At 43.6% G+C, this 14,613-nt stretch overlaps 1 protein-coding gene across 2 annotated transcripts in view; it reads left to right on the top strand.

Annotated features, from left to right (window-relative positions):
* ABCA4 (ATP binding cassette subfamily A member 4) overlaps window positions 1-14,613 on the top strand; it is a 130,744-nt gene that overhangs the window by 41,834 nt on the left and 74,297 nt on the right. For both annotated transcript variants that reach the window (XM_027058556.2, XM_027058559.2), the window contains one exon: window positions 14,214-14,419. In XM_027058556.2, coding sequence (XP_026914357.2) covers window positions 14,214-14,419 — 206 coding nt within the window. The remainder of the gene's footprint in view (window positions 1-14,213; window positions 14,420-14,613) is intronic.

Here is a 14,613-nt window from a genome sequence, read left to right as displayed (position 1 = left end):
TAAGGTATTTCTATTTTTAATTTTTTGAGGAACCTCCATACTGTTTTCCGGAGTGGCTGCACCAGTTTGCATTCCCACCAGCAGTGCAAGAGGGTTCCCTCTTTTCTCCGCATCTTTGCCAACCTCTGTCATTGCCTGAGTTGTTAAGTGTAGCCATTCTGACAGGTGTGAGGTGGTATCTCATTGTGGTTTTGATCTGTATTTCTCTTGATGATGAGTGATATTGAGCATCTTTTCATGTGTCTGTTAGCCATATGGATGTCTTCTTGGAGCTCAGCACTGTTCCTAATTCTCAAGCCAGAGATTTTAGGGTCATCCTTTTTACCTTCTTCACATTTGACCCAACAGCTATTATTTACTGGGTGTTTCTTTGTGCCAAGCACGTGCTTTTATACATATTAGCTCATTTAGTCCTCACAAGAGCTCCACAAAGTGTGCACTATAATCATTCTTATTTTACAGATGCAGAAGCTGAGGCTTAAAGAGGCTAAATAAGATCTCCTCCTGTAGCTGTTATGTATAGCAGATAAGATCCAGATCTGGGTGTGTCTGAATTCAGAGCCTGCCCTACTGACCCCTCCACTGCCTCTGTCATGTCCAGTCACCGAGGATAATTGCGCACCCAATTCTAACACATGATGCGTTTTCCCATACCACCAAGAAATTCCTCAACACCAGCTGGATGTCCTGCATTTCAACTCAATTCTGACACTGCCTGGAGTTAGCATCAGATCCCACAGGTTAAGGGCTCAGTCCCATGACACTGGCCCCCACCCCTATTTCAGACACCACCCTCACTTCTGCCCACAAGTTTAGATCACAGGTTCCCATGAATCCTTCTTGGATTCAGTTAATTTGTTAGAGCAGCCCACAGAATTCAGAAACATTTTACTCATTAGATCACTGGTTTATTATAAAAGAATATAACTCAGGAACAGCCAAGTGGAAGAGATACATAGGGCAAGGGAAAGGGTGTGGAGCTTAAGTGTCCTCTCTGGGCACACCATTCTCTCCAAATCTCCACATGTTCACCAATTCAGAAGTTCACCAAACCCCATCCTTTTAAGTTTTTATGGAGGTTTTATTACTTAGGCATGATTGATTAAACCATGGCCATTAGTGATTGAATTCCGTTTCCAGCCCACTTCTCTCCCTCCCCTCCTACCCTCTGATCACATGATTAGCTCCTCTGGAAACCAGTCCTCATCCTTAGGTGAGGTATAAAAGTCACCTTATGAACGTAACAAAACACACCTTAATGGTGCTCTTCACTTAGGAAATTCTAAGGGTTTTAGGAGCTCTGTACCAGAAACAGACAAAGACCAAATACATATATCTTATTATATGTCATGGCATCACACTGAGCTTTATCTATCTCCTAAATATCTCTCAACTTCACCTCTTGCTTTTTAGGCTCTGAGTTCTGGAGGCATTATCATCTCTCTACCAGCCTGTTCCAGTAGCTTCTTCCCTGGGTTCCAGGGTCCAGTCTCTGTTGGATCAGGCATTTCTCCAGAGTTACATCCCAAACACACATCTGCCGGCATCACTCTCATGCTTAAAATTTCACTGACTCAGTCCCCAGGGAACAGAAATCCCTTCCACACCTGCCACAGCCCACCTTCCCAGTCATTGCTTGCTCACACATCTTCTGCTCTTCTCCACTGGCCCTTTTGCCACCCTCAGACATACGCTGAATACTCAGGATTTACTGTGTGCAAATGCTGCCATTTATTAGAGCTTTTTTGCCTAAACAGAAAAAGATAATTTTTTGGACATAACCTGGAAGTTCAGGGGCTCTAGGGATTGAATGACGCCATGGGATCCTTATGTCTTTCCATCTCACATTGTGCTTGCTTCTCCTCAGCTTCAATCTCAGCTCAGCCCTCTCCATTTGGTGCTGCATCAGCTGCTCACAGCCCTCAGTGATTTTCTTCACCCCCAAAATTCTGCAAAAACAGGGAGTGGCTTTCCTATACCATAAGCATACTCCTGGATAGTTCTCTGATTGGCCTGGCTCTACCTATCCCTGAGTCTCTTGGGGGATTGTGTACTATGATGGGGAGGTCTAGGTCATATGTCCACCATGGAGTAAGGAAAGCAGAGTTAGCTTAATCTGAGTCTCAGGGACTGAGCAGGATTACTGGAAAGTGGAGGAGGCTGTTTCCTCCAAAAGAAGAAACATAAGGCAGAAAAGCCTGAAGTGACTTTTCCTTCCCCATCTGTTGAGCTTCCATTCAGTCATTCTTTGAGAGTCAGCTCTCAGATGTCCCTTCTGCTTCAACATAAATTTTAGCCATTCAGTCCTCTGAGCTTCCTCTACCACCTGTATCCCCATCCCTGCCCACGTCACTACCATCCACCTGCTGTGGTTATAACACAGGCAGGACTCTGGGGGGGGGGGGCAGAGATGGAAGAGAAGAGCTCTATTCTTTTATTCTTGCAGAATGGAGTTCATTGGTTCTCACAGTGTTTTTGTTAGGTACATCAGTAGTAAAGAATACTTCTTTTGTTTGACTTGACATTTGCATGGTGACACAGAGGTCTTAAAGGATTATTTTTTCCATGTAGCTTATGCTTAATGTAGCACCAGGCAACCCAACAGGTACTTAATATATACCAACTGTTTAGATGGATAAAAATTCAGTTTCTAGAACCATATTGCTTGGGTTCAAATCTCTGTTACTTGTGCCTCAGTTTCTGAATCTGTAAAATGGGGATATTAATAGCACTTACCTAATAGGCTTGATATGAGAATTAACTGAGTTAATTCATGCAAAGCACTTGGAACAATTCCTGGAATATAGTAAGCACTTTAATACTAACTTTTTAACAATATACAAACCAACCAAAAATAAGGCTTAGGAAGAGGACTGGTATTAGTGAAATCAGACCCAGCCGCTGAGCTGTTCCTGGTGCCCTTGTAGGGATTTTTGAAGGAGCTGATCACATCCTGTCTCAGCCACCAAGACTTCCAAGAGCCTTGCAGTCCCATTAACCAAGCTAAGTGCTCCTAAGCAAAGGCCATAGTGGCCACAGGCCAGTGGCCTCCCCCAAGTGTTCCTAAGAGTGGTTTTGGTGGAGTCACAAGCCCAGCAGGTGATTATGATGAGGTGTCTGGTCTTCCTGCTGTTGCAGAGGTAGGAGAGAGACGGAAAGCAAGGGGGCGATGAACTGAAAGCGGAAATGTGCAGTGAGGAAGAAACCAATCATTGCAATGGGTCCTGGGATTTTCTGCTTTTGTTCTTGTGCTTCGGGAAGTCTGGAAGAGACTTGGAGAGCCTCCATCTCCCATCCTGATGACTGCTTAAGAGCAGATGGGGATGAGACCTCCCCCCCGGTGGCTCTAAGAGTCTCTTCAGGACAGGAGAGCAAGTATGTTTCTTTACAGGCTATTTAAGACTCAAATGAAGCTCTCCTTTTCAGGAATATGACTTGCACTAAAGAGGTTTAAGAACTTCCTCTTGGGCCACGCTTGTTGTCTACTTCCCTGCATGTTCCAAGAAAGAAAAAAACCATTTCAGGACAATTAAGCAAAAACAGATTTTAAGTGAAAATTATGTTGATCTAGGTCAATGTGGTACTCAGATGTGATATTGAACAATAACACAAGCTGTCAGAACTAGGAGTAAAGACCTTTAAGCCTTTTGTCTTTATAGGAAAAGGGAATGATTTAATTGGTTTTCTCTTCAACTGATAGAAAAGTTGAATCTGCTTCCTTTCTACTTGGAATGAGGCTTTAGTTACTGGAAATTCCATTAAGTAGCCTGGAGAGTTCTCAATCCCCTGGAGCCGCCTTGCCGGGTCACTTCTATGCAATTTTAGGCTACTGCTTGTAGAAACTTCTCAGCTGTCCAGTGAGGACAAATGGGCCTGAATCTCTGCTTCTTATGAGCTAAGTCACTGTGAGAAATTCACTTTACCTGCTAAGGCTCGATTGGCTTATATGTAAAATCCAGATAACACAACAGACTTCAAAGAGTTGATGTCAGGACAAAATGAGAGAAGTGTGCAGAGCAGTCTGTACGTTCATGCCATTGATAGTTTGGCATGTGTATAAATTCTCAACCTTGGGTTCTGGCTGTTAGGTGGGTGTGGTAATGCCCTCCTTTTCAGGCGGCTATGAGGGTGAATGGGAGAGGGCTGGATGCATAATAGAGACGTTCCATGCATGGCAACTCTTCCCCTGAACCACAGACCAGGTAAAGTCTTTCTCAGATTGAAAAACTTTGTGTAAACTTTAATGAGACACTATGAAGCTACTATTTACATTAACCTTAGTGAAATGGCTTAGAATCAAGACGGCCAGATCATTCCTGAAGGCCCAGAAGGATGGCTCTGCCCTGGGCTCCATTTTGTAACTTCTGTGGACAGTGGTCCAGTGGCTCTAGAACTTCTCCTGTCCTCAGAGTACCTGCTCAACAAGACGCTTCTAAAATCTCATTCATTCCATAATCCTCTGATCCCCTGCCCTTAGCAGGGAAAAAGAAAGAAATGAACATAAAGGCAGCCTTCCTAGTGAGAACATGGGCAATGGGCTAGGGAAAGGGGTGAGGGTAGTGTTTGGGGAGCCTCACATCTCAAACATATGGAGAGATTCATTTCTGCAGGCCTTCTGATCACCATCTTCCTCACATTTAAGGAGACTGAAGGCAAATGAGTCTTCACATAGGTAAATCTCTTAAACTGGTATATGTATACTTTATGGTCATAATTTATATGTGTCTTACATATATTTTTTTCTTGAGAAAAACACAATGGAAAAATTAACAAATTATTCCTCTGATTACCCTTTAGTTAAAACAAACATACATACCCCTACCCTTTGATTTCTTTGTTTAGTGAAAGATTAGGCCTGGCACAAATGAGATACTGTTTAGAGTTCACAGTGTATTTAATTTACATAGTATATTTGAATTTCAGGTCTTGAATTTCGCATCAGGAAGCTGAATTCAGCCAAATTTCAATATGAAAATACCTCCAATCAAGGCATAAAATTGTATTTGAACCAGTCAAAGCTACCTTTCCCTAAGTCTTGAGAAAACATGCCCTCATTAACTGGTTTTGCCTCAGATGTCATCACAGTCAGTATATGTGTATAGCTAATATTTGTTTTCTTCATGGTGATTATCTTGCTGATAAATTAGCCATAGTGGGATTTTCTGGACTGCTTTTCCTCTGTACCTTGCATGCTCCTGGCCACATGCCACCACCACCCAACCAGAATGTGCTCAGGGAGTATAGTTTTCAGGCTAGCCTAAGAAAAAATAGGATTAGAAAGATAAAGCCACAGATCACATAATATCTTTAGAGTTAGATATGTAGATATTTGTGGGATATTTCTCCTACTGCTTTCTTCTGTTGATGCGTTGGCTCTAGATATGCACTGGGAAGCTAGAGAGAAATCAGGGGAGAGGTAGAAAGTGCAGAAGTCTATACCATCAGAGCAGTGCTATTTAGAGGGCCATGAACTAGATCATAAGCAGTGACCTTATTCTCTGCCTCTTCAATCTCTCAGAAGCGTAGAATGGGACTGAGGAAGGAGAACGCAGGTGAGAGGTGAGCTGGGGTCATGGGTGAAGGGAAGGGACTTGAATTTGAGGCACTTTTATATGCCATCTCATGTAAGCCTCCTAACTGCCTGCCAGTAGGCACGATTGTTTTCATTTTATATAATTAAAAATGGAGGCTCAAAGAAGTTGACTGACTTGCCTAACAGCGCAGCAGATAAGTGGGGGATCCAGAATTCAAGTCCAGACCTGTCTGGCTCTAATGAGGAAGTTCTTTCTTTTATACTGTGAGGGGCACATTGGTGGGGGGCTCAGTATGTATTGTCTGGATAAATTATATAATGAGTTGAATGAAGACAGCAATTATTTTGTAATACTCTGAATGATAGACATTATTTTGATTGGGACTTTTCTGCTTGGAAATAACTAGATTTAGAGTGGGAAACCAAAATGATTTTAGCTGATTTGGTCATTCATATATTCGCATGCACTGAACTACCTACATCTGAATACAAATGATCCCTGACCCCTAATAGCTCACACTTTATTGGGAGAGATAAAAATGATATTAAATAATGCTATATTAATAGTCTCTCAGAGGACTCCTAGAACAATAATTCAGTCTGATAGAGTAGAAACAAATTGCACAAATCCAAATTCACATGTCACCTATCCTCCAAGAACTGTCAGTTCTTCTCCAAATCATCTCTGAAATCCCTGCTTCCTCTCCTTCTCCACGTATGGCCTCTGTTCAGAGTCTGTATTATCTCTCCTAGCTGGTCCCTGGATCTCCATTCTCTTCTACTGCTTCTACTCAGCTCCCACACTGCCTCCAGTGAGGTCTTTGTTAAAACCAATTTCACCATGACATTCCTGCTGAAAGCTCCTTAGTGACACCTGGTTGCTGTAAAGGTGAAGACATTCCCAGTCTAGCTCCTCCAGGAGTCTTCCGCATTGTATGAGATGGCATGCTGCCCCAGGCCTCCCACCTGGACAGCCAGACTCCTCCCCTCCTTCACCTGCTGGCTCCCCTTCAGGACTCAGCGCCTCTTTTTCAGGCCTTCCTCTACACATGCTATTCCTCCATCGTAGCCCTTGATAATTATTTGTTCATAAGCCTCCCCATCCCCATAGACCTGAGCCCCTTAAGGGCTGAAACTCTGTCTTATTTATCTTTTGATTTCCCACTTTATCTTAGTGGAGCTGCAGTGACATGAAGTAAATGCCCATACATGCCAAATTAAGACTGAAAATACATATATGCTCGGTCTAAAAGATTGAACTTGCTGGCTAAGCAAGGCAGAAAGATACTTTCAGGCAACAGGAAGAGCATAATCACAGCGCAGGGGTGTGGCTGTAGCATCAGGGGAGTAGGTGGGGGTAGGGAGGAGCAGCAGTGTCTGGAGATGAGACTGGAAAGGTCAGCTGGCCTGGCTTCTGAGAGCTTTTACTCTGTAGGTTACAGGATGCTATCTCCAGCACTTATTCACGGCTTCTGTGATTTGGGGCAACAATACTATTCCACCGCCTGAAAAATGAGGGTGATAACCTGAGCTGCAGTTTGGGAAGTGTTTACCAGAGTGGCTGAACTGGCTACTTGTAATCAGAATGTGCTCTGACTGGACAGTGCCTGACTCTGGTGGTTATGAAACACTTTGAATACAGTAACCTCCCGGAGTTGTTGGAATGATTAAACTTGAAAGCTTTGAGAGCTCCAGTCTTCTGCAATTATTATCCAGGTTATTATGTCTTTCCTTGGACCAATCAGGAAGCATTATCTGGTGGCTTTGCCCAGTGTATATCTTTGTGCTCCAACTTGCCTTTTTTGTTTCATTATTTATTTGTTTTAGAAACATTTTTTTTAGCAGCTGTGCATTTCCTGTCCCTTTGTTTTCCAGTCCTAGTGCATTTCCTCACTCTTTGTGGTAGAAGGTTTCAGATGTCTGTCCACAGTGCCCAGTGTGTTAGATAAAATTTATTGTAGTGCCTTTGGCCTCTCTGTCTCACCATCCCAACCAACTTGAGCAGCCCAAAGCTATTTTATTTGGTGGCTTTTTCCACGTGGTGGGAAATGAATGTTAAGTGTTAGAGTCTAGAGCTGCCAGGAAAGTCATTCTGGGATGTTTGCCCACATCCATTGGCACTTTTCAAAAGGAACCCCAGGTGTCCACATTAACACCAGCAGGACCACCTCAGGCCTCCATTGGCATTCATCAGCTGCTTTGTTCTCAGCCTTAGTACGGAAGTTAAAGATGTAAGAGGCAGGACCACAGAGCCTACATCTCTAAGGGTGCAGCCTCTCCCTTATCCCTGGACACATCCTGGGTGTATTAGTCAGAATATGTCCACACAGGGTGCCATTCCCCTGTGATTATCAAGTTCAAACAAAAAGAGAGATTCTTTCTTTGCCTCCACTGGGCCACGCTTCCACTTGGTATATAATTTAATTCATCTATTACTTAATGTGTTTGAATTTGGCGTCTGGCAGGTCAGAGTTGAAGAAGGAAGCCTGCTGCTACTGCAGCTTCTCCTCCCAAGATGGTGTTTGATTTAGCAGAGTAAACAAATGACTGCATTCTCTAGGGCTCTTGAGCACAGCTGCCTGCCGTGGAGAGAGCTTGGACCTCTTCCGCTAGGGTGAACTCTGCTTCCTGGGGAGTATCAGCAAAACAACCAACGAGGAAATGTAGGGCTTGTGCGGACTTCAAGTGCTGGTCACCTTGCCACCGGGGTCTGGCTACAGCAGTTGGGAAATGAAAGGAACGAGGAAGCCTTTTCTCTCGTCCTACTGCCCTTGGCTGTCACAGGGCATTGTAATGGTTCTCTTTCAGATTCTGAACTCTGGTTGCAAAATTTGCCTGGAATCATCAGCCTCTGAGGCCATAAGACACAGACTTTTTATTCACAGAAGATGTCCTTTGAATTTTTTTCCCATTAGCGATTCTATCTTTATGTTGAGACCCTTAAACTGGCCAATTCTTACCTACCTACAGTATTCTTCCCTAATGTCCATGACCATACAGTTTCTCTCTGTGTAGAATCAGATAGCTTTTCTAGATAGACTCCAGGGCCTCAGCCTTGTTAGAGCCTACTATGCTTTCACTTATAAGCTAATCAGACCAGACCAAATATGCCAAAATCCATGACCCTAGCTATGAGTTTAGTCATTCATCTTTGCCTCCCAAACACACTCATGCACACACTCACATAAGTGTACATGCCCATTATCCGAGATTTTAACTTCAGGGACAAGAGCAAGTACCAAGAGATAATGAGGCCACTTGCTCTAAGGCAGGTGACCTCCCCATGAGAATACAAGGGTACATCATGAGTCATATCTCAGAGGATGACCCAGGAACTTCTGACTTACGTCCAAAACAGCTTCCACAATTACTGTGCCTTTACTTGAGGGAGATTTGGGGAGGATGACGTTCTGGATTATCTTCATAAGACCTTCCTCTGGGTGGAGTTGTCTGACTTTCATTGAATGGCCAATGAGCAGCTAGTGAACACTAGTGATTTAGGACACACCCCCACCCATATCCCCATTGCCCAGGAGGGACACAGGCTTTGGCTTCAGTCTATAGTATTGTTCCAACCAGATACAATGCTGTAGATCAGCTTGGGTTGGGTTGTGTTCCCAGCCATATTATTGAAAGAAAATAGCTGCCCTCCTTCCTGGACAGACATCTGTCACAAATGAAGGGCAACTTGGCAGGGGCTTAAAAGCTGTTAGACTTTGTTGACTTTTAAAATATTTTGCAAAAACAGTAATAAAAGTGGTATTTATCAAATTCTCCTTATTTGTGAGACCATTTAGTGTCCTCCGTGGTTAAAATATAGGCTCATTCCATGTACGTCAATCATTTGCCAATAAAGTGGTTTAAAAAAAAAATAGGCTCACTCCAGAGCAATTTTGCCTCGTTATGCCTCATATATGAGCTTGGAATGATAATTGTAACTGACCTCATGATGTGGTTGTAAGGATTCAAGGGTTAATATGAGTAAAGCCGTTGGGCCAGCTTGGGTATGTAGTAAGCCTTCAGTAAGCATCAGCTTTTATTCTTGCCAGGAGGCACTGGCTGGCCCTTCCCAAACACTGTCATGTGACCCTTAAAACACACCTATGAGGGGTAGGGTGTATCTCAATTTTGCCAATAGGGAAACACAGACCATACAATCAGAAAACAGCAGAATGGGGATGGCATTCAAGGCTGTTTGTCTCTTAAACACTATGCCATATCACTTTCCAAGATGGGGAAAATAGCTGTGAAAATGGGTCAGATGTTTCAGGATAGAAATGAGTGTTTGAGAACCTATTAAGTTTTGTTTTTCCACAGAGTATCAGGGTACCAATCTAGGGGGAGGCAGCAGGAAACATGACTGTGAATCAGCTGCCTGATAAAACAGCCAGGATGGAGCCCACGTCATTGTGGGTCTCAACAATGTCACTGAAAACATCAGCTGCTTATTCCAGTATGGATTTCCCTTTAAGACATGAAAGGAGAGTTCAAAGAGAATGAGCTAGATGGCTCAGAAAATCACATTATTAAAATATATTTGTTTTTATTAGCTTTTTTGCTTCAGTGAGAGTTACACTCTCATTAACATTATACCAAAAACTCACTTTTCACTAATTACTCCTAGTTTATCCTCTGAATCCAGGGTGCACAGGATTATGTTCAAAATACAGTAGTAAAGCTATATTTCTTACAGCATTCAAGATGTCTAAATTTAAATCAATTCAATTCAGTAAACACTTACTGCGTCCTTTTCACGAGAAAACACTCTTCCAGAGACCACAGTGAACAAGAATGGCCCTTGACCTCTGATAACTTACTGTCTCTAGAGCTTTGATGACCAAAGCAATAACCTGTGGCAACATGTGGCTAAATTTTAATTAAAGAAAAAATTCAGTGCCTCAGATGCGCTAGACATTTTCAAGTGCTCAATAGCTTTTTTTGGTTACTGGCCACCATATTGGATAGGGCAGATATAGAACATTTCCACCATGTGGCAAGTTCTGCTGTACAGTGCTGCTCTGCTGGACAGGGGCAAGAGATCCTCCTGTTTGGGAATTCTCTTGCCCTGACTTTGTAGAGTAAGTGTGGCTTACTCTTAGAGGAACGTGTGGAAACAGCACTACCCTTCAGGCTTGATGTTTGAAGACACGGATTCAGATTCTGCTCCTGACCTGTATTGATCTTGGGCAAGGCCCTTTGCCCTTCTGGTGCCAGTTTCCTCTTCAGTAAAGCAAGGACATCAGACCACAAAACCTCTATGACTCCTTCTGTCCAAATGCCCTGTGATACTGTGAGTGAATTTGTAGAATAGTCTGTGTGTCACAGTGTACCACAGCTAAACTATGATGAATTCCATCTCCCAAAATAATTTTTTCATCTTAGAAATTTAATTTCAAATTCACCTTAATTGTCAATACTAAAATTCTATATACGCAGACCTAAACTTGCTAAACTGATTTATTTATTAATTTATTTTTATTGTTTTTTTAAAGATTTTTTTAAGTCATCTCTATACCCAACATGGGGCTCAAACTTATGACCCCAAGATCAAATAGTTGTATGCTCTACCAACTGAGCCAGCCAGATGCCACCCAAACTGATTTTTTTTAATAAGATTATTTTATTACATTTTTATTGGACAGGGTCTCCCCAGAGGAAACTTAAATGTGTTTCTTTTTCTTTCCTTTTTTAATGTACTCTAGCAGTTTAGTTTTGATGCTCCTTGCCCAAGCAGGTTGTCAGTTCTCTGTCCCCGTAGGGTGCTTTTAAGTACTGACCAGGGCTAGGAGTCACACCCTTGGTCTTAGACTGTGGTGAAAATCTATATTCCCCACCCCCCCCCCAAAAAAAAAGAAAATCATAAAATACCAAACCCTGTGTTAGTTCCATCCAGAAAAAATAAACACATGTTTAGGACTTTCAGTGTCATGAGGTACTAAGTCCTTTAGGGCTATGCTGGGCAATGCCTGTTTGCAAAAGAATAGCTGGGTCAAGAAAATTTCCTATTTTTTTAATTCTGTGATATATGACTATACTTGTGTGTGTGTTTTTTTTTTTAACGTGTTACTTGTTTTTGAGAGAGAGTGCATAAGCAGGGGAGGGGCAGAGAGAGAGGGGGGAGCAGAGGATCCGAAGCAGGCTCCAGGCTCTGTGCTGACAGCAGTGAGCCCATGTGGGGCTCAAACTCACGAACCATGAGATCATGACCTGAACCGAAGTTGGACGCTCAATTGACTGAGTCACCCAGGCACCCCACTTGTATTTTAAAAAGAAATTCCACTTCCATTTAAGATAACTTAGTATGGTGTCACTTAAGCCTTGGCCCTCTATATTTTCTCATTACCGGTGTTCCTCTTTCCCATATCATCTGGAAAGCTAACAGTTTCTTTTGTTTCCTTTCTTTTTATCTAGAAGGCTGAGAACATTACATGGGACCTGCTCCCAGGATGTGGAGCCTGAGGTGGGACAGTTTAGTTCAGAAGGCCCAAAGAGGGTGGGTTTGCAGTACTTTGTTGCTCCGATTCAGTTCCTTGGCCACAGTGAGGCTTCTGGTTGACCCTCTGAGGTTTCCTAAAGGAGACTTAGCAGTGAGGGGTTGGGTGAAGAGTTGGGCTTGCCTACTTCTTACCAGGTCAGCGGGAGCTCAGGTGTCTGATCAGTTCCTTTATGACCTGTCCACCATCCTTGCTTCTCTACTTCAGATATTAGTTGTGGGATCAAGTGAGCTAGAGTTTGATACCTACTCCACCACTTTGGGGAAGTTACTCAACTTCTTGGGACCTAAGTTCCCTGGACTGCAAAGTGAGGATAAATAATAACTGTGCTCTCCTGCTTTACGAGACAGTTGGAAGCGCACAGTTGGGGCAGTGGACCAGGCTATATCCGAGGCTCCTGACATGAGGGGAGGAAGTCTGGGCCTCCTAGACAGTGGGGAGGGAATCCACGGCCAGCCACTTGCTAGCTGTGTGACCTCTGTCAGATCTCCTCCAGTTCTGTTTCTTCTTCAGTAAACTGAGGATTCCAGGTAACTCACAGACTCTGTGTAAGTTTATGTGTTCCTTTAAGCCTCTGTCACAACTGCCTCCTAACCAGTCTTCCTGCTTCCCTTCTTGCCTCACCAGTGACTGAAACACAGTCGGACCCCACACATCATACCCTTGCTTAAAACTTTCCACTGGTTTCTTAACGCCTTTTTAGAGTTTGTCTTGAAGGCCTCTGGTTAGCATGGGAAGCTGCATGTCCTAGGAAACCCTTTGCTGGTTGGTCACACTGCAAGTGCAGTAGGGCAACTGATGTCCCCATCCACTTCCTAGTGCTCACCTGTCACCACTCACCTCTGGCCACTGCCACTTGTCTGCACATTGGAAAGAGCATTCAGCACAATGCTGATGCCCTGGCCCTCCCTTTTGAGGGTGAGTGTCATTGTTTGGAGTGGTGTCTGAGAGTAGGTGTCTATGTAAAGCTCTCCAGTGGTTCTAAACACAGCCAAAGATGGAAACCACTGCTCTGTTCTTGTAGGTCTCCGGACACCCCACATGCTGTTCCCTATGCTGGAACTGACCTTCCCCTTGATTTTTTCTCTTGGCTAATTCCTTATCCTCATCCTACTCAGGAGTTCCTTCCTCCAGGCAGCCCTCCTATACCCCTCCAGGTAGACTTAGCTACTGATGGACTCTCAGACTACCCTGGGCTTGCTTTCATCAGAACCCAGTAATTCTGTATTATGGTTGGTGTACTCCAACCCTCTCTTTATTAGGTCTAGAGCTTCAGAAGAAAGTTTATCTTTCCTCCTTGTATCCCTGGAGCCAGCAGGCTCTGGCACATTACAGGCTCTCGGTAAGTATTCGGTGAACAAATTAATCAAGACAAGGCCATTTGACCTCTCGTGAGTTATATTCTAAGAAACAAACATTGACACAATAACCCTAGTGTATTATAGGAACAAGAAGTTAAGGAAAAATCAGATCCCAGTGTAGTCTAATACCTTAACAAATCTATAAAAGTGAACAAGTCCCAGTGTTCAAATTAAAAGAAATTCTTAGTGCTTTTTTGTGGGTAATGAGTTTTGTCTCTTCCGGGGGAGAAAAAAGACCTATTAGGAAATTCTCCCCCACCCACATTACCTGTCAAAACTGTAACTGGAAATGATTTTCCTGACTAAATCATTTTGGCTCTTTCTTTTCTTTCTTCCTCCTTGTTCTAATCCTTCAGCTGGCCATCATTGTGTGCTTGCAGAGAGGCAGGAAGGTTTGCCACTAGGACTATTTCTCTCTCTCTTTAAAACTCTTTTATCGGCTTGCTTTCTGATCTTCAAAGCAGCCTGTATCCAATGTGACCCCACTCCCTTGCCTCCCCGTGCTGAGGAGTGAGAGCTGTGAGTATTTTTGTCATTTTAAAGGCTTGCATATTTGGACAGCCTTGGACAGCCGAGTAGTGCAGCCCTCACTAAATCTGGAGGGATGAGAGCAAGTCAGCGTTTGTAGGCCCTCTTTACCCACAAATCTAGACACAGTGAAAAATTGACACCAGACCTCACAGTTAAGCAGACAGTAAGTTCATAGATCTCCTTGCGTTTGACCCATCCCTTGGGGCAGCAGCCCTTACCCTCTGCCCTTTTTTGCAGTTGAGACTTTTCTGTTGGTGTTCTTCAAATGCTCTCAACTTTTGTGATTATCTGCAGTGCTTGATCCTGGATAAGTTTGAAAGCTATGATGATGAAATTCAGCTCACTCAACGAGCCCTGTCTCTGCTGGAGGAAAACAGGTTCTGGGCTGGTGTCGTGTTCCCTGACATGTATCCCTGGACCAGTGCCTTGCCACCCCACGTGAAGTACAAGATCCGGATGGACATAGATGTGGTGGAGAAAACCAATAAGATCAAGGACAGGTGATGTTTCAGGCAACCTTGAAGGCCCTACATATCCGCAGGAATGTAAGGGCAAGGAGCATCTCCTCCTAGGGACAGGAGGGTTACTTGGATAGGCACAGAAACACTTTGGCACCAGAGAACTAAGCTAACTAACTAGTTGGCCCTGTTAGTTGGTGGGACCAGGAGAGCTCAGTTACCCTGTCATCACCAAC

This window comes from Acinonyx jubatus, chromosome C1, assembly GCF_027475565.1.
Source record: "Acinonyx jubatus isolate Ajub_Pintada_27869175 chromosome C1, VMU_Ajub_asm_v1.0, whole genome shotgun sequence".
In the NCBI taxonomy this organism is placed as follows: domain Eukaryota; kingdom Metazoa; phylum Chordata; class Mammalia; order Carnivora; family Felidae; genus Acinonyx; species Acinonyx jubatus.
Note: the sequence above shows the minus strand (reverse complement) of the source record. Positions and strands in the feature narration are given on the sequence as shown.